Source organism: Apaloderma vittatum, unplaced genomic scaffold (genome assembly GCF_000703405.1).
Source record: "Apaloderma vittatum isolate BGI_N311 unplaced genomic scaffold, ASM70340v1 scaffold7455, whole genome shotgun sequence".
Classification (NCBI taxonomy): domain Eukaryota; kingdom Metazoa; phylum Chordata; class Aves; order Trogoniformes; family Trogonidae; genus Apaloderma; species Apaloderma vittatum.
In genome coordinates, this window is record NW_009715400.1 from 27,729 (window position 1) to 47,345 (window position 19,617).

At 36.5% G+C, this 19,617-nt stretch overlaps 1 protein-coding gene across 1 annotated transcript in view; it reads left to right on the top strand.

Moving 5' to 3' along the window:
- Nucleotides 1-18,683, top strand: part of LRCH1 (leucine-rich repeats and calponin homology (CH) domain containing 1) — a gene marked incomplete at its 5' end in the record, with an annotated part of 45,298 nt that extends 26,615 nt beyond the window's left edge. Inside the window, 4 exons of the mRNA XM_009869127.1 lie at nt 4,249-4,358; nt 8,297-8,434; nt 10,887-10,964; nt 18,477-18,683. Of these exons, the coding sequence (XP_009867429.1) occupies nt 4,249-4,358; nt 8,297-8,434; nt 10,887-10,964; nt 18,477-18,683 (533 nt within the window). The remainder of the gene's footprint in view (nt 1-4,248; nt 4,359-8,296; nt 8,435-10,886; nt 10,965-18,476) is intronic.
- Between the last annotated feature and the right edge of the window lie 934 nt (nt 18,684-19,617).

The window sequence follows — 19,617 nt, forward strand, 5'->3', positions numbered from 1 at the left end:
ATCTCTGTTTATCTAGAATTGTTAATGTTTTAGTCTTCTGGATGAAGCAAACAGTACAGGCTAGCGTGTGCATTTGGAACAGACAGATGTCAAATCTTAAGCCAAATGCAAATATTAGTGTTTCTCACCTTGGGCTGTTACAACAGAAAAATGCTTTGGCAACTATTTTTATTAATCAGGCCAGTTGCCTTTCTGTTTAGAGCCTGTTACCTGGGTCTGAGTTTATTAGCTAAAATTTGTCTTCCTATGGTAGGAAGTAAAACGGACCAGAGACCGTCCTCTGGCACTGGGGTTAGTTGGCACAGTGTGAAAGCACTCTTACTTTCCAAAACAGGATGGCTGCGTTAAAGCTGCCTTTGCTGAGGATCCATGCACCAGCCCTGTGTGACTCGCTGGTATAGGTGTAGCCTTTGATAGAGAAATGTTCTATGTCAATGTACCATCTCAATACTTGGCATCTTCTTCAGTGTAACTGACAACAGCTTTGTAATAGAGGAGGACAAGTCTAGAATTTCTGGGAAGTTATAAGGGGAGACGTTCGTTTAGAAAATGACTCTGTAATAACTTCACTGCTACTTCAATTTGGATTGAATAAATCAATCAAAGTGAAATCTAACTGTAAGCTTTTAGCCTGACTTCATCTCTGCCCATCATTAGCCCAGCCTTCTTTTTGTCTGTTATTTTTAGTCAGCTTAAATATTTTTGCTGTTTACCTGAAGGATAATGTTGTCAAACTAAGTACTCAGGACACTAAATTCCTTGACATGCTATAAATAGTGCAGCTCTGTGCATTGTAAATCAGTATAAAAATGAAATTTTTGAGAAGGAAGTTTGTCCTTGACTGTGATATGTGAAATACCTATTGCATTATTAACTATTACAGATTTAAGTCGTTGAGACTTGTACAAAATACTTTTAAAAAGAATTATTGGAATAAGTACATAATAACTTTGGTTGACCAAGGATTCAGAAAGGAGAAAGGTGCTATTGGAAAGATAGAAAAAATTAGACCTTCGAGTGTGTGTGAGTTACGGGCTCCCCTTGCTGGAAAATGCGTGTAATGCAGAGAAGCAAGAAACATTCGGGGCTGCCAAAACTTCCTGTATTGAAACATTTTTCTTGAAATTCAGTATATAACTGAAACTTCTCTAACTAATGCTTGTGAGTCTATTAATCAGTTAAACTTATTTTATTTAGAAACTTTTAATTGTAGTTTCCCACTCCCTTGAGATTAGCCTGCCTATTTCTTCATTGTGGAATGTCTCTCTTGCTCGTGAGTGGAGCCGAATAAGTAATGTTGATACTTACTTTTTGTTAACAGATTTTTGGAGCCTGAAATCAGAAGGAAGTAGTTTTTAGGACATTTATATTGATTTAGTAAATGCTAAAGATGGCTGTGTCCAAACTGAAGTTCATGATAATACTCTTGCAAAATGGAACATAAATACGGAGACTAAAGCTTTCGTAGAGAATCTTTGAAATGTGGCTGCTGCTAATAAAGCTACAGTGGCATTTAAATACCGTTTAACTGTGGTATTACTCTTCAGGTATGGTTTTATCTAGGTATTTCATCAGTGAGAGGCAGCAAACCTCAATTATTAGAGCTGTACAGTGAGCTATTTCTAAAATGGAAATCTTAGGAATTGCAACTACAGTTTTTAATAAATATGATAGGAGATTTTTATTTCACCTCTTAAAGATTTAGGAGCAGCCTCCAATGAGTCCTGGGTAGGAGTTTCTCCACTTGGAAAACTCGGGACGTGATTTTGTTGTTGTTGTTGTAGCTATTCTAAGCTATATGATTTACCACGCGATCTGTTAAGTAACATTTTAAATATTTCTAACGGTTTAATTTATGCCATATCTAAGTTCTTCTAGCAGAATTGTACCAATGTAGGTAATGCTTTTGAAATGGTGCAATTAAATCAGGTGTACGGGTTGTTATACTTCATAACAACAGTAGTTTGAGCTGTTAACAGCCTTTGTATGTCTGGGTATGTACGGTCATAGTTGTTTGTATGCCTCTCTACAAAATATTAAGAAGCACGTATCTGTTGAGACACTGTGCTTTGGAAATAGAGTTCTATTCCAAGCTTGCCATTTGTCTTCTGCAAAGGCAAGGATTAAAAGTCGATACAACTGTGGTCCTATTGCATCTGGAGGTATGGCTCTACTACTCTCACACTATATGTGGGAGGTCAGTGTAATGAATATTTTTATTTATGATGTGTGCACCTGGGTACAGGTCCTTCTGGGTGGCAACACTGGTGAAGCTATGCGGTCCACCTGGAAAAGGGAGCCCAGCTGCAGGCAATATCTGCAGTTCTCAGTCCTGCAGACTCTCTGCAGGATGCTCTCCCGCTCTGCCAGTGGGATTTCTGGTGATGTTAAAAAGGATAGAGTTTACTAACATAAAACTCAAATATTTAGGTGTTCTATTTAAAATCAGTTTTGTTTAATAAATAGGCTTTAATGTGACATTTCCTGAAATTACTGATTTAACAGCAATGTAGCAAATTTTAGTTGCCTGTGAAAAGTTAAAACTGACTCTGTGTGAGTCAAGTAGTGGAAGGAAGAGAGTCTGGTAACTGGTCATAGCTTATTCTGTCCTGATGCCTCAGATAAGTAGCCTAAGGCTGTGTAAGGAGATTGTTGCCTTAAGGTATTTTTTTAGTAAATAAGGGAAAGAACTACTGCATGTTGGTTAAACTGCCATTGGTGGTATCTGTCTGTCCCTCTGGCTAGAGAAGTACCTTAGATTGTTGATTTTGTTACTTAAGCAACCTGCTTACAGTTAGCTGAGATTCCTAGTGACTAAGTTTGCATAAGATTTTAAAATATTTCATGTGCAGAAACTGTGTCTGATTTATATAAGCCTTAGATGTTACAGGGTACAGTTTTGTATATTGACCCTGCATTGATTTGGGAGCTTCATTAGCAGTTTACTTTAAGTCAGAATGTGCACAAAATTTCCTTCTGCTGAAGGTTCAATATCTGACTTTGTTATATGTTTTGAGAACTAGTTATTAAAATTCAGCCTATTACCCAAATTACAAGCTAAATAAAATTACTGATGTCCCTCAATTTTTAATGGAACATCAGAATTACTGTGATTACACTCATGTGCGTCTTTCTTACAGTCAAGAGTAATTAATCTTTTTTTACTCCTCTGGTAGATGCTGTTGGCAATTCATATGCTTCCAATTTTCTCATGTGCCCTTTAGAAAACAAAAGGCTCCTCTCTTCTGTCTTGTTACTTACTGACCTAGAAATTATTCTTTCTTTAACAAACTTAAATGAACAGAATTAAGACTAAGCAGTAGCTGTATGTAAAAACAAAGGTTTCTAGGCTTTGTACTTTCCACCCCATTAATTGGTACTTAGAGTTTCGTGTTGCATTGAGGAGAGAGGTGCAAAAGTAATGATATAAAACACTTCTTTCTTTTAAGCAGTATAATTTTCCATAATAATCAAGTTGGCCTATAATTTGAGTGGCAAACAGGTGGCAGTTATGTTTTAAATATACATCCTCTTGTTCTTCCAAGACTTTCAAAGCAGTCCTTGGTACCAATAAAAAGAAGTGTGGAGGTGCATATATGCAGAGATTTCATGTAATTATTTCAAGGAAGTGTATGTGGGCAAAGTGATACAGTCGACAGGACTGGTGGGAGGGAGTGCTGTGAGAGTTCGTGCGATGCTGCTTTTGCGATATGACAGTTGAATGTAGGCAGATTTACTGAATGGATAAGTCTGCCTACATTAGTCTGTCTTTAGTGGGTAATTTTTTATTTATTTTTTTTTAATATAACCTTATCTAGTAAGCAATTTGTCCTGTGTAGGAAGATGCTTGTCACAACTTCTTGCACAATTCAGCATCTTGTAGGAGAAGGTTCTGCTTAAAAGAATAAAGGTGTTTCCTGCCATGGTACATACAAAGTGTTGTGCAGATCAGAATCTCTAAGGGACGGTGACGATGCTTAATGGTTTGACAAAACTTGCCTGTTGAGGTTAGCATTCAGTTGAAAAACTATCCATTCCGTTGATGGTGCAGGATGCCATTCAAAGCAATATCCAAAAAATAACTATTTATAGTGGTAATCCAAGATCAAAGTTTTCTATCCTCTTGAGGACAGAGAAATTTTCTAAGTTGTTGCTGGAGGCATTGCCTAAGGACTTTGCTTCATTTATAAGTTAATAAATCAAGGTGTTTGTTTCTAAACTAAAATTTGTCTTGTTTTAAAATCACAGTGTTCTTAAGACCACAAAGAAATTTGGAATCAATAGACCCACAGTTTACAATTCGAAGGAAAATGGAGCAGATGAGAGAAGAGAGAGAGCTTGTGGAACAGCTACGTGAGGTATGTGAGTGTTGGTAGAATTAATTTGTGCTAATGGAATGCATTTTTAAAATTTTCTTTGAGTAAGTTGTTTAAGTAGAACAATTTTTAAAAGGTTAAATGAGGCAACATTACTTTTGCAAATCACATTGATGAGACTGTTCCTGAAGTGCTTTATCATGGTCAGATATCCGTACTTTAGGAAAGGTTTTGTGAAAAAGGGAAATAATAATGGGAGTTACCTGAATGACATACAGTTAAATAGCATGCCTTGCACTGCTGGAATGATCAATTTCTTCAATTTGATCAGAAAGGATAAAGGATCACTTAAGAGACTGAGAGGTCTAGAAACAATTTCCTAACAGCTGGATAAATCTTCAGTGTACTAAGTAAAAAGCATTATGAAATCTATTCGTTAAAGCTGAAGTTAGAAACTTGTGGGGGTTTTTTTTCCCAAGCAGATAACTGATGCTTGAAACAGCTTTCTTAGAAGTTAAATGAATATTTATCACGTGAAGATCTGAATATACAGGATAGTTTTATAACATATTGTCTTGAATATAGACACTAGAGCTCATTACATAGCTAGTACCTAGGTATCACTATGTGACATGTATTTGTATCCAAAAGAAAATCACAACCTTTGCTGCAAGGAGTGTTGTGAGCCTGAATCTGTGAAGGTTTCCAATTATGTTACTGACAGGAAAGATGGTATTGTTGCATTCTTGAACACAGTACAAATCCTGAAAGTGTGACAGGACTTCGATATTGTAAACAAATGACAAGATTGTTCTTATGTTGTTAGCTTCATGGAATGACTAATTCCAAAATTATGCATTTATATTAAATAGCATGTCATGTATTATTTAATTTTAAAGCAAGCAGGTTCACTGTTTTCCTCTTTGTCAAACAGTATTTAAAAGGTGAGTTGTTTAATATAGAACTATTGAGGACTTTCAGATCTTTATTCTCTTACCTCATGTCCTTACCTATTTCAAGTCTGGATTGACCTTATTCTGCCTTACTGAATTCTCGAACAAAACTGATCTTGTCGAAGATTTTGACGTTGCTGATCGAATGTAACATATTGCCAGATCTAAACTTGGGTGATGCCAGAAGGACAAGATGCAGGAATTAGCTGGGACAGACTTGTTGGTACTGGAGAAGAAATGGAAGTAGTGATAATAAACTGCACTAGGATGCAGTTCTGAGCATAGTCTAATCAGCAGCACTAGCACAGCTTTTTATATTTTTTTTGAGTTACAAGAATGTAGCAAGTCCCTAAGTAATTGTTCCTAAAACTCATGTCCTCGGGGTTCCTGCCTGTGCGTTAATGCAGATAATCCTCACAGCGAAAAGTAGATCAAGGTTATTAATCACATCAGGCATGATCACGGGGACTTAATGAGGATCTCTCTACGCTGTATTAGGTATTACCAGTAATAATGGTTTAATGTGGTACTGACCTTCAGCTCCATGCACTGCCCTTTATTGCCTTGACCCTGACGCATTGTGCCCTGAAATCAAAGTTCTGGTGTCTCCTGTGAGAAGTTTGACTACAAGTCAAGGACAGAAACTACAAGGATGGCCCTGTTTGGAAGCACATAGTGGGATTTTTCAAGCTGGTAAAGTTTGCGCTGGTATACTGGGTCCTTTAGTGAGAGAAGTAACCTCCAGACTGTCTCATTATGTGCTGTAAAAGAAAATAGCCCAGAAGATGCAAGTCATTAAGTTCATACTTACTGAATACACATATCTGTTCATATATTTTGCTCTTGTATTGTTTCATGGTATGTTAGAATTTGATGAGACTCCACAGGACCTGCAGCCTGAACTGCACCCAAGTTGAGCACTAAACAAGAAGGAACAGCTATTACAGTATCAGGTCTTTATTTATAAATTTAAATCCACAGTTACCTTGAGCTCAGCCGTTTCACTTGAGATGCCTATTGGTCATTGGTGCTTCTTCCATGCATTCCTCCTTTTTCTTTAGAATGGTGTGTTTTGGCAGAAATTATTCCATTTCATAAAACTACTTGCATCAGAGATATTTGTTTTTCCTCCATTTAATTTTGTATACATCCACAGTCACTTCAGGGAGTTATCGTCTCGAGAGTGAGTTGGCACTTACACTTGAGCAATAGAGTCTAGCAAGAAAGGCTAGTTGATTTTTTTGTCACTCTAAAGATGAATACTCAATCCTTTTGACATGCTAGGCAGAACAGATTGTGTGTTGCTGTAGAGTGGATCATTTTTGCAAAAGAGAGGTTCTTCAGTGATGACAAAATTGAAAGAGAATTAATCTGCTTCTTGAAGTCTTCGATTTTAATTAAATCTGGTCTCAAACTGTGAACTCCAACAGGAAATGGCTTTGAACTAGAGCTGTAGGTACGCTGTGCTCATAAAAAAAATGCAGCCCAATCTATACTGAATAATCTTTCAACAGGCAAATCAATGTTTTAAGAGAAGGAATTTTGAATTTATTAATTTATATAAACCTGTCTGTAGCAGATTTGGAAAACAGTCTCAAAATGTATTCTTTCTATATGTATATACAAAAAAAGTTTTTTAATTTATGAGTTAATGCAGTTACAAAACAAAGCATTGTATTTGTGCATGTGGTGAATTCTACCGTTTGGCATTTGTGAAACCACACATACAAGTACCTGAATAGTGTGTCTAGTAAAAGAAAAACTGGGAAAATATAAAGAAACCCCATAGCGAATTCAGTAGTGGCTGCTTCATGGTGAGGGCACCCAAACAAAGGACATGCGAGGAAGAAACTTAGAGCTGGATTTCTTTAGCTTGGAGAAGAGAGTGCTGAGTATATCATATGACCATCCTCAGCTGCCTGAAGGGTAATAGTAGAGAAGATAAAGCCAGGATTTTCAAAGGTGCACAGTGAAAGACTGAGGGGCAGTGGCACATATCACAGAGAAAGAGATTTCAAGTAGCTTTAAGGAGAAAGTTCTCTGCAGTAAGAGTGGTGAAACACTGAAGAACATTGCCTGGACATTTTGTGGGATCTCCTTCCTTGCAGATATTCAGAACTTAACTAACCAAGGCTCTGATCTCACTTGAAATTTGTTAGGCCAGGTGACCTTCAGAAATTCTTTCCAACCTACACTCTCCTTTGGTTCTAAAGAGAATAATCTATTTTTGTCTAAATCACGCAGCGTAGATTAAGGTAATGTATTAATAGAGAGTAATGACATTAAGGAGGTTCAACTAGGAATAAGAAATACCTGTTTTAAGATAATAGAATTAATTACCTCTGAGAGTTAATCTAAAGCACAGCTCTAAGTATAGTGTTGGAATGTTTTCAAGATCAGAGCACAGTTTAGGAAACTTATCATATGTAACAATCATACTGCAGTTGTGTTTTGATTTATTTTTAACCTGGAAAAATTCTCAAATATTTTCAAAGTATTTTATTTTGTAATGTGGAACTAAAGTCTCATTGAAAAGAATTCTACTTAACAAGTACCCAAAAATTCTCTTTCTTATCACTCTAATGCTTCCTAATCAGGTTTTAGGCTACTGAAACTCTGCTTGTACAGTAATTAACACAATGTAGTTCTGAATCAAAGTGCTGATGCTAAAGAAAATTTGAGATGGGTAAGTAGAAGATTTAGGGGATGATGAAAGGAAGGAGTCCATGTAGTGCAATCACGTGGCTGTTTTCATGCATGTGTTTTATATGCATCTATAAAAATAAGTGCATATTACAACAGCAGCATTTGAAGCGTCGAGTTCTTTTAAAGAAGTTTACGTAACTCGATGAACAACAAAGGGTAGAGGAGGTTGTTTTTTAAAGAATTATATAAAGGAAGTGTGTTTTTGGTAAACCAAAACTAGCTACTGTGTCTACAGCATAGGAGAAGGTAAGGATGTATATTCCCTTTTCTTCCCCTTCATCCATTTCTATATTAAAGTATGCCTCTGTTCTTCATTTGCAGAACATTGAAACAAGGCTAAAGATTTGTTTGCCTGAAGACTTGGGGTCTGCTCTGATGGATGGTGTAGTTCTCTGCCACTTAGTAAATCATGTTCGCCCTCGATCTGTAGGAAGTATTCATGTACCTTCACCAGCAGTTGTAAGTTGAAAGTTTCTTCTTGCGTGGAAGTGTAGGGGAGAGATAGTAAAAAAAAAAATTACTGTCGTATGGCCGAATGATATTTGGTTACATACAGGTTTGGTTAATGTTCTTTGCTGTTAGGGGCAACATATACGTTATTACAAATTCACGTGTACATAAATTTAGGTATATATATATATATGTAGAAAAAAGTTCTGCCTCTCTCTGATCTAGCAACTGATCAGATGCTTTTTCATAATGCTCTTTTTCTTCAGTACAGTAAGAAAATATATGATTACAATATTTTAATCAAGGAAACCCTTTTAAAAAGAAAATTATCCCCTTGCTTGTTGGGTGAAAAAATAGGAGGTTAATCGTAGAATCCTTATGGTTGGAAAAGACCTTCAAGATCATCAAGTCCAACCATTAATCTCTAACAATGTCTGACAATATTAACTTTAGCATTAATTTCAGCAGTGCCTAGCCTAACAGATGTTATGTTGCTAAAGTACTTACAGCAGTTATTAGCATATTCTTCTTGTTGGGCTAAATGTAGAAATTATTCCTTTAGTCTCATACAGAATGGATCAGAAACACACTCTGTAATGATTTAATATTGGCTTGCCAAACCTAAGGACCTGAAGATGTCAAGACATAAAATCAGTGTAATCTCTGTGTGTGCATTTCTTGATACTTGATTTTCTTAGTGGTTTCTCTATCTTGGAGAAGTCATTGCTTCAGCTTTCTGAAACCAGTCTGGTTCTGAAGCAGTTTTTATATGGTTTTAGTTTAGAGATTGTCTGCCTTGTTTTTTGTTTGGGGTATTTTGGGGTGGGTTTTTTTGAATGTTCACATTAATAAATATAGCCATGTACAGCCTAATACTTGATTCTGAGAATAGCTTATGGCTTTCAGAGGCAATCTGTAAAAACTTTCAAGAAGACAGACCTTAAGACATTTTTTCAGATGATGTAGTGGAGTTTCTTTTGCTGTTGTTTGATTCTTTGGTAAAAAGCACTAAACTGCCAAATATGCAAATTTGAATTTCTGGAGCAAAAATTTAAGTTCCATTGCTGGTTTGTTTGGATTTCTAAAGGTAAAAATCTCCTGGTGTTTTCTATTCCAAACCCCAAATGTTTTAAACCCATTTTTATTTTGTTTCAATTTTATATTGATGATCTCTTACCTGAAAGAGACTTTGAACCAACAATGCGCACTTGCAGCCCAGAAGGCCAATCACATCCTGGGCTGCATCAAAAGAAGCGTGGCACCAGGTCGAGGGAGGTGATTCTGCCCCTCTGCTCTGCTCTGGTGACACCTCACCTGCAATGCTGTGTCCAGCTCTGGAGCCCTCAGCACAAGAAAGACATGGACATGTAGGAGCAGGTCCAGAGGAGGCCACAAAGATGATCAGAGGGCTGGAGCACCTCTGTGAGGACAGGCTGAGAGAGTTGGGATTGTTCAGCCTGGAGAAGAAAAGGCTCTGGGGAGACCTTATAGTGGCCTGCCAGTGCCTGAAGGGGACTACAGGAAAGCTGGGGGGGGACTGCTTACAAGGGTGTGTAGCAACAGGACAAGGGGCAATGGTTTTAAACTACAGGAGGGTAGAGTTAGATTACATATTAGGAAGAAGTTCCTTACAATGAGAGTGGTGAGACACTGGCACAGGTTGCTCAGAGAGGTGGTGGAAATTCCATCCCTGGACACATTCAAGGTGAGGCTTGATGGGGCTATGAGCAACTGATCTAGTGAAAGATGACTAGATGACCTTTAAAGGTCGTTTCCATCCCAACACATTCCATGATTCCATAATTCAAATTCCTTTAGCCTAGGAAATCAGTTCTTTAAAGTCACTGCAACTATAGTGTGTTCTTGGTATAAGTGGATATTCAGGAATTACCATTGTTTTGCATCTTGCATTGAAAAAGTAAAATAGAGAGTTGTTTGGGGGAGGGGTTTTAGTAACATTTCTGTAAGTATCTGGTGCATAGTCCAGACTGAGACAAATTATGGAAGTAATTGAAATTCTACAGTATCAGAGACATTAAAATTGTGTATTGTTACTAGACATTTGTGAGTACATAAAAAAAATAATTAAAAAGAGCCTGTTAATTACATAAGTCTGTTCTCCATTATGTGTGTTGAAAGTCTTCACAGATTTACTTGCTGTCCAGAAAATCAATGTTGTTTATCACAAAACATCCTAAGAGGCAGGTTTTAGAACCTCACAGGTAAAGACCTAAAGGTGCTGATGACACACATGGCAGCCAAAACTTATGTAGTCAGATTGTATTTGTAGGCATGATGTTTTGAGTGTAGTAGAAAAAAAAGTTCAGCTGAATTTTATGCCTTATTTTCAGGACAAATATGGAAATGGTGCATCAGGACAAGAACAATGCAATAGCTGAATTGGCTGAATTAATATTTTTTATTTCTTTTTGCCATAAACTACTTTTTCTTGGTTTTACAGCCTAAACTTAGCATGGCCAAATGCAGGAGAAACGTGGAAAATTTTCTGGATGCATGTAGAAAACTGGGGATACCAGAGGTAATTTAATTAAGTCTGTCATTTCTAGATGATCAAAAATGCAAAACACATCAATTACGTTAAAGATGAAGAATAACTTTATTTACTATAGTTTTTCAGCAATAAAAGACATATACTTAAAAATGTATCTAAGTAATGTGATTTAATACTATAGTGCGTTTAAGCAACTCATGTCATAGCTCTTAAAATTTACTACTTTTGTCTTAAATTAGTAATTCAGTATTATCCCCGATATCTTGTTATCTTTACCATGGAAAATAAGTAAGGATATAGTAATTAGGTAGTACATTATTAGGCAAAAGTTCACTATTTGTTTTCATTCTACAGCAGAAATTATTTACTTAGTGCTTTTCAAATATGAACTTCATTTTATTTATTCATTTTCTTTATTTTTTATCAATATTAACTACTCTGTTGTATGCATTGTAAAAGTGACTAACACACTCATCTCTTATACTGAAATACTTCTGCAGTGATATGAAGAAAACCATATTCTGTGTGTGGAGTATGGAAAGTATGTGTGAGTAAGGTTCCGTAATATAGATAAAAGCGTTTCAGAAGTTGGAAATAGGGAAATGGTTGGAAATAGGGAAATTATGGTGCTTCATATTTTCTGCTTGTGATTTAAGAATTGCGGTATTCATCATGTAATTTCTTCTCATAATAATAAGGAAAAATATCTTTATAACTAATGTAATGAATTCTGGAGTTGTATTGGGAATATTTCAAAGACTCCCATACGATCTAGAAGTACATATTAAGAAAAAGTGAAATACATGACCCTCAAAAGAAAGTAAAAGTGTTACCCAAGGTCTTTGTAATCTGAATACATCAAAATTGCGTGATGTATTTTCGCTGTTGCCTAAACCTAACGGTAAAATGAAACCCCAGTTCTTTTTAGCCTGTGATTCAAGAATGCTGAAACAAAAGGATATTTTGTATGTATCTCCCTCACCACTCCCTTGGGGAACAGATCATAATGCAGAGATTTCGCACAGGGAAATAATTCCAGTTTGAATTATTTATATTTGATGTATATTTTAACACATGATTTGGAAGGCAGCAAAAATATCAGATCGCTTTTGCTATTCGTGGGAATTTTGAGGAAGAGGCTTTTATCTTACAGCTCCAAGAAGTGGTGGTTCATAAATTTAATTTGAAAATTCAGTGTAGTGAGGTGGGACTCTTAAGTTGTAAGGGTTGATTTAGTTCTTGTGAGTATGTTATTCATTATGTTAGAATGATTTCATATGAAAGTTAAAATTTCACTGCAAGGATGATCAGAATCTCAGTGCTGTGGGCTTGTAGACATGGAGTGTGTTTGTAAAATTGCTCCAGAATTCATTGTCTTCTGCTCATAAATTATTCAATGAATTAAAACACAAGTCAGGTTTTTCTGAGTATAGCCTTTTGGCATAGAAAAGGCCAAGACCTGTATTCATTGTTGTCAAGAGATCTTTCAGAAAAGGCAATAAACCAGAAATATTTACAAACGTTCTTCCAGTGTCATGTTACAGATGTGTAAGCTATCTTTACTCAAAGTATTATTTAATTTTGATTCCTGTAAGTAAGCTTTCTGGATAAATACCTTTTTGTTTTCAGTGAATAGACATTTTTAGATATTTATAACCCCTCCTCTTTAATGGTTCCATACAAATTAGTGTAGAATATAGTAGAATATTTTTTTATTAAAATAAGTACGCTGAATATATTCTTTTCTACTTCTGCGTAAACCAGTGGAAAGATGTCAGTGAATTATTTCCTTTTTAAAATAAACATCTTATGGGAAGGCGATAGGTTCTACTTATGGTTCCTAACTCCCGTAGGTATTAGGCTTTTCTGTGGTACTGTTTACTGTCTATGTTTAGTTCCTGAGATTTAACATGAAATCTGCTGCGTGTTTTTTTAAGGATTGAAAATCGTCGTAGTTCCTGTTGGTTTGTTTTCAGTTATTTATGGAACAGAATAGAGTACATGGTATTTCCTGAACTCCACAGGTTTAGAATAATAACCTGTCAAATAATGTAAACTGAAACCAAGAAAATGGCAAAGTAATCACTGTGCTGTGTTGATGTGCACGGTCTCTAACTTCTGTGACTTTCAACATTCAATCATTGGGTTAAAATTACTTTCCCCAGAACAATCCTGGGAAGCTTCATCCAAGCGTAGAAAAATGCAATTGACATCCGTATCCAAATGCGTCATAACGAGTATCAGGAGTTGGCATCTTGACCAAAGAATCACAAAATTCAGACTCGTGAGCATCTCTTTATAACACCCTGGTACTTAGATGACTCTGAAAGCCAGTACCTGCCAGGTGAGAGTGGGTGACATGTTGAAATTACTTCCTGTTAATGGTCATATGATGCTCCACCTGCAGAAGGGATGTGCTGGATCACATGCAGAAGGTGTGCGTAAACCTATGGTTCTGACCCTTTAATAAGAAACTAAATAGCAAGGCTCATACTGCACTGACGGGCTATCAAAACTGTGAGAATTGCAGGACAATCGACTTGTGTCCAACTTTGGTGCTAACTTTTTCTGTAGATCCTTATCAAAGATGTTTGTAAGTGATCCTTTTTTTTGAGACAACCTAAAATTTTGGTTTGATGTGAGAAAGGGATGGTGACAGGTAAGCATGTGAAAGCCTGAAGGTTCCAAAACTGTCTGTCGTGCCCCTCAGGAGGTATATGACAGAAAAGGTGCAATCTTTGTCCCTTAGAAAAGTACAAAAGAAGACTTTGTTTTACACTATTAATGAAAAAAACTTGTGTAATTGCCTCATCCCTTCTGAAATAGCAATAGAATGATGAACACCCCTACGTTTTGGCTGATACAGGTTTGAATGAGCAAGTGGCAGTAGATGTGTGATAAATAAGTAGGGGATACCTGTCCTACTGCAGTTTTTCAGAATCATGGGCAATATTTGGATGGTGCCATTCACCAGAGTAGGTTTTTAATGTCATAAGAACCCACTACTGACATCACAGGGGGTGCTTTCCCAGTCCACCTATATTGCACCCACCCTCTCACACTTCCTGAGTATAAAAAATAAAGCTTTTTTTTAATTTATTTTTTCTTTGGTCCTCCAAAGTTTCAAATGTACCAGTTCTAAGGCAGTTTTACACTTTTTAGTGACATCCCAGAGGTATTAAAAATGATAAAGAGAGTCTGAATTATTATTCCATGAGTATTCCATGAGTATGTGAATTTGTGGGAGTATTTTGGTTTCAACTGCTCTTTCATAAAAACAAAAATATTAGTATACCTTTATTCAACTTCTCAGTTGCCACATTGCTACTAGTATGAGTACTAGTAGTGCTACTAGTATGAATAGTACTACTATGAGTGGTACTACTATGAATGCTGATTCTAAGGAAGTAGACTTTCCCATTTTAACTTGCAAATCAATAACTCAATTAAGCCTTAGCTTTCATTCTTGGTAGCTGTTATTCTTGGTAATCTGTATTACAGAGCATTTTTTTCTTATGCTTTCTTATTCTTTCCATAATGTTAACAAATACTCTCATCAAAAGGAAAAACAAAACTGATTTGTGGTGGGCTGAATGATGCTTTATTACAAGTGAGATTTAGACTAGAACAAAGCTGTAAATGCAATATGTTATTTGAAAGGCAAAAGTTAGAAGTTTTGGTCTACATTTCTTCTAGTTCTCAATTCTGAACAAACATGGTGTATTAGAAGTAGGAGCTTCTAAGCATTTTGTCAAGAAAGAAATTGAAGAAAGTGTTTCCAGCGTTTGTGTGCCAAAATGCAGAAGTTCTTTTTATGAAGACACTAATTTTCAAGATTCGCAACTTACGTTAGTGTAATATCTCAGCAGTTTAGGCACTTGAGCATCTTTTGTGCCTTTATGAACCCTCTTCAGGTCAGAGATAGTTATTTAAAAAATAAAAAAAAAATACTTTTCCCACATACACAGGCACACATTGTCAGTCTTCATATAGCTTGAAAAAAAAAGACTTAAGTTATCATGATAATTACTAAAATGGTAACTTTTGTTGACAGAAGGTAATGATAAAATGAAATCTTCCACAGCCAGTTGTTACAGCAGGTTCTGTTACATCGAGCTTCTGTGTTTCCAGCATGTCAGTAGAGGTGCAGCATGATTTAGTGGGACAAGGTAGGGTTAAGGCATCAAAACTTCAGTCAGCTACTTGTACACATGCTGAACAGAAAGGATTGTGATGGTAGGAAATGGCTCTTTGGATCTCAAGTTGTCAGATGAAGATCAGAATCCAAAAGGCTTTGCTGTGCCCCTTCCTGGGACTTTTGACTCCTGTGAACAAGAGCTATTACTGTGTCTCACCTCCCCCTCTGAAAATTCGGTCCATTGTGTTGCAACATCAGCCAGATTTATTCTAAAAATCAATACGATTTGCGTTAGTCTGGACATTGCTCATTAAGTAAAGCAAACAGAAAGAAAAGGAGGCTTTTGTGTGCTAAAACTGGCAAAGCAAAGTGAAAGAAGCAACCAATAGTGTCGAGTGTTTTAATTAATAGGTGGATAGAAGATGTAACTATATTTCTCAGTTTAACGCAAGGTGTATTTTCACTGCCACTTACACCTGTTTTTTGATCAATTCACATAATCAGTTACTTCTCCGTAGTTTCGCCATGAGACATCCTTGAAGCTGCAGTAAGTTTTATCAGGTACGACTTCTTTCCTCCACCGTTTTGTTCTGGGCTCATTTAACGTCCTCGACCAACAGCGTGGAGTGGAGCTGCCGGTTAAAGCCCTGAAAGCATCGCTCTGAGACTCCTTTCGTTTGTGCGTTTTTTGAGTAGAGTGCATACTCCCTACAGACTTCATTCTTTAGCACGCTTCTGCAAACTCACTTGTGCCTTTTTCTACCCAAGTTGAAAGTTGAGGAGGTTGGTTTTGAAGTGCTCTCTGTTTTCACAGGCACTGCAGGGGCATGCAGAGTGAGGGTGGTTTGTGCACACAAAGCAGCCGGTTACGCTTCTGTCGTTCCACTTCTGTCTTACCATGTCTATTCCTTGTGCATGATTTTGGCAGCTGCACGATTTACTCATGTAGCTTCACAGACAAAAAAAGTTGGCCCATAAATGTAATGATTAAGTATATATATGTATGTCTTTCTAGTTCTTCATAGCAATAATTTTAGCCTCCTAGATGAGAAGGGCAGTGCTTGCGATGGGCAGTTGGTTGGTTGTCTTTGAGATTTGCAGTGGAGGTCATGTACTTTTTCACTATTTCATGCTGTTCATGTTTTAGTGTGGTATTTTCATTTCACAGCATCTGTAAAATTCTAGTAACTTAAGTGGAATTACTTGTTCACCATTACTGAAAAGCTATTTTTTTTTTTTTTTAATCTAGACCTACATCACAGAAGTTTAAAATAGGTGCAAAATAAACATTTTACTTAAAAAGGTGTGAATGTTAACACCAAATTATTCACTGTCACAGAACACACAAAAATGAGCAAAAATGTCCAGACAGGTGATGCTGCTCTGGCAGGGGGATTGGACTAGATGATCTTTCAAGGTCCCTTCCAACCCCTGACATTCTGTGATTCTGAGATATCTCCAGGCTTTCCCAGGTTTCACTGAATTTCACTAAAGCACAGCATGGCAGTTCCCGTAGGAAGTTTCTTCTGCATGTGTTGGCTGGTTTTGTATGCTTTGGCTTCTCCTGTATGTTCTCCATACTTCTTAGTATGCTAATCTCTGGTTAGCAAGTACTATTACCAGCTCTCTTTCTCTAGCTCTGAAATTATTTTCTTCTCCGTTTGACTGCAGGGATGTTTTTTTGAACAAAAATAATAATAGTTCTTGCTTTAAGGTCCTGTCATTTTTTTATATAAATTCAAGTTCAGTTTAGCTTGGATATTTATTTTTGAGATGTATTTGCCACAATTAGGAATCAAGTCTTGTATGCTATTTTAAAATTAGTCCAACGTTTGCTGGGTTCGTAGGTGTCTTTGATAAAAGTGTAATATATTACATAGTTGATAGTCATGAGTAGTTTGTTTGCCCTTAATCTAGTTTCTCTGGTAAGCAGCGATGTGAATGTAGGTGGTCTCAAATACAGTACTAGTCCTATCCCATTTTTGAATAAAATCAGCATGTTCTGTTCTGTGTGTGGGTTTTCCTCCTTGAGAAACAGACAAATAGAATTGCACTGAAGTTTATTATTGCACTAGGATTTTGAGCTGAAAAAATTCTGAAGAAAGACTGTAAAAATAGCAGTGTTGTTGCTAGGCAGAGTGGTTTTCCGCCCTTCGTGTATCTGCTGGCCTAAGTAACAAAACTAAAATTTTAGAGCTTTTGAGTCTGATTAAAACTATAACTAGTTGTGGTAAGAGAAAAGAAATATCACTTTTTTCCTTGCATTTGAGTGATAGTTCTAGCTTCACTAGTCATGCTAGTGACTAGATTTTCACTAGTCACTTTTCAGGATAGAAGGGCCTTTTAGATATTTTAAAGTTTAAGTTATTGCCATCTATGCCTTGAAATTTTGCACTATCAGAAAACAGACATTTGAACTTCCGTGTCTCCATTTATTGGGTGTACTGTCAGTTCATTAAGCAAGGCTGAAAAGCTACTAAAGGAAAACATAGTGTTCCTCTGAAACAGGGTCTTTTACTTACTTCGTATAAATTTTATGCAGTAAGTATTCACCATCTTTATTGATAGTATGGCCTCATTTACAATGTAAAGTGATATATCTTAGATTGCATTTTGAAAGCACTGATTTGATTGTAATGTCAAATATTGTGTGTGCATATTGATATTATTGCATATTACACTTCATTTTGTACAGGTAGTCTAGAGTAAACTGCTACACAAAGTCGTTGATACTTAAAAAAAAAAGTATAGGAGTCTAACCTGCTAATAACTTAAAATGCTACCTAGACAATTTACTATCATATTCTTCAGTTTAGAAACTTTATTAAATTAAGTATAGTTAGTGCTGTGTTGACTTTTTCTGTTGCCATACCAGGGTATCTTTTAAGATTATATTTGAATACCAAGTTTTAGGTTATTATGTTAGAGAATTTTGCATACTTCTAACAGTTTCTTTAAGTACTTTTTCTTGAGACTTCATACTGCTGCTGCTTGTGCTTTTAAAGGCTTTCTAACCCACCGTTTGCTATTATAAAAGTTAGACTTTATAACTGGTTCCATTTAAGCATTGGAATAAGGCCCAGATGGACAAAGGTGTTCAGATCAGACTGGAATAATTGGATCATGTGCGCCTTCTCACCCTTGTGAATCTGGGCATAATTTTGGAAGGATTTGAAGGCCTGAACTCTTCTGTCTTAACATTCTGATATTATATGATAGCTTCAGAATTTAGAGGAAATAAAGCTGGGATGTCTAGTGACTAAGGCAATACCAGGAAGAAAGTATTCCTACATGTTTATGCTAGAATATTGTGATGATTTATTTATCAATATCATTCTATTTTTGCCTTTTTAATTTTATGCACTGTTTTTTTCTGTTCTAATGGCTGCCCTTCGGGATAGGCTGACCTCTGCTCTCCGTATGACATCCTGCAGTCGGATATTCGTCACATTCGAAAGACTGTTGACACTCTGCTCGCCCTCGGGGAGAAAACCCCACAATCAACTTCTGCCTTTCGCTCCTGGGATCTAATAGGCTTTTGTCTTTTCCACATACTTTTTATAGTCTTGATGTATATAACTTATCACTGGAATGTGCTAACAGCATAACCTGTTCGCATGTGCACACAAACTTTCTGCTTTGTCTCTGACAAATTACAGGTACTTAATTTCCTTCCTTTGTCTTTCAAACTTCTCCCTTTCCCTCGCTTCCCTTCCTTGTAATATCTTTATTAATCTCTTGAAATAGAGGAGAGAGGGAGTAGCATCTTGAAGGCAAGTCCCATCTCTTCTCTCCCCTACAGCTCTATCTAGTTTAAGAATTTATGTACCTCTTTATTTATAGTTTGCTTTCCTTTATGTTGCCTAGACTACACACTAAATGTGTTGAAGCAGTGAAGCTACTCTTACCCCACTTTTGGGTGTAGGCTAGGTGTGTATCACAAGCTAAACAGAACTGAGCCTCTTACTTTTTGTGAAATTCCAAGAATGCTGCAGATATTGAAGGAACTGTGGTGGCACTTCAACAGATGACAGGATTATCCAAGTTGGTGCTAATTCAACATGCGTTGTGTTAAGAGCACTTAGAGAGCTATCTTTCAAATTACTGTTATTTTTTTAACCCTTTAGATTAACAAGAGTACTGTAACTTTAAAGATTGTTGGTCATCTCTACTGTTCCGATTAAATTCTGGACTACTGGAGTAGTTATGTTTTCCTACTTATATTTTGTTTTCCCTCCAGATGATACAGAATAATCTTTTTCTTCTGTCGCAGAAAGCAGCATTGAACTGCTTTTCAATACTGTATTGCGCCCTAAAGATGACTGCACATTAGTAGTGGGTACAAGCAACCTATAATATGCAAGGGACTTTAGAATGTTTCAGGAGGAAGATCGTGGGGCACAGCATGATGCAATAAGATAGTTTGAGAATAAGCTGTTCGATTCCTGTATCTGCCAGTCTTACGTGTGACAGCAAACAAGTCATGTCACTATCTTGTCTCCATTTCCTCACCTGTGAAAATGCATTTGCTTGTTTGTGTAA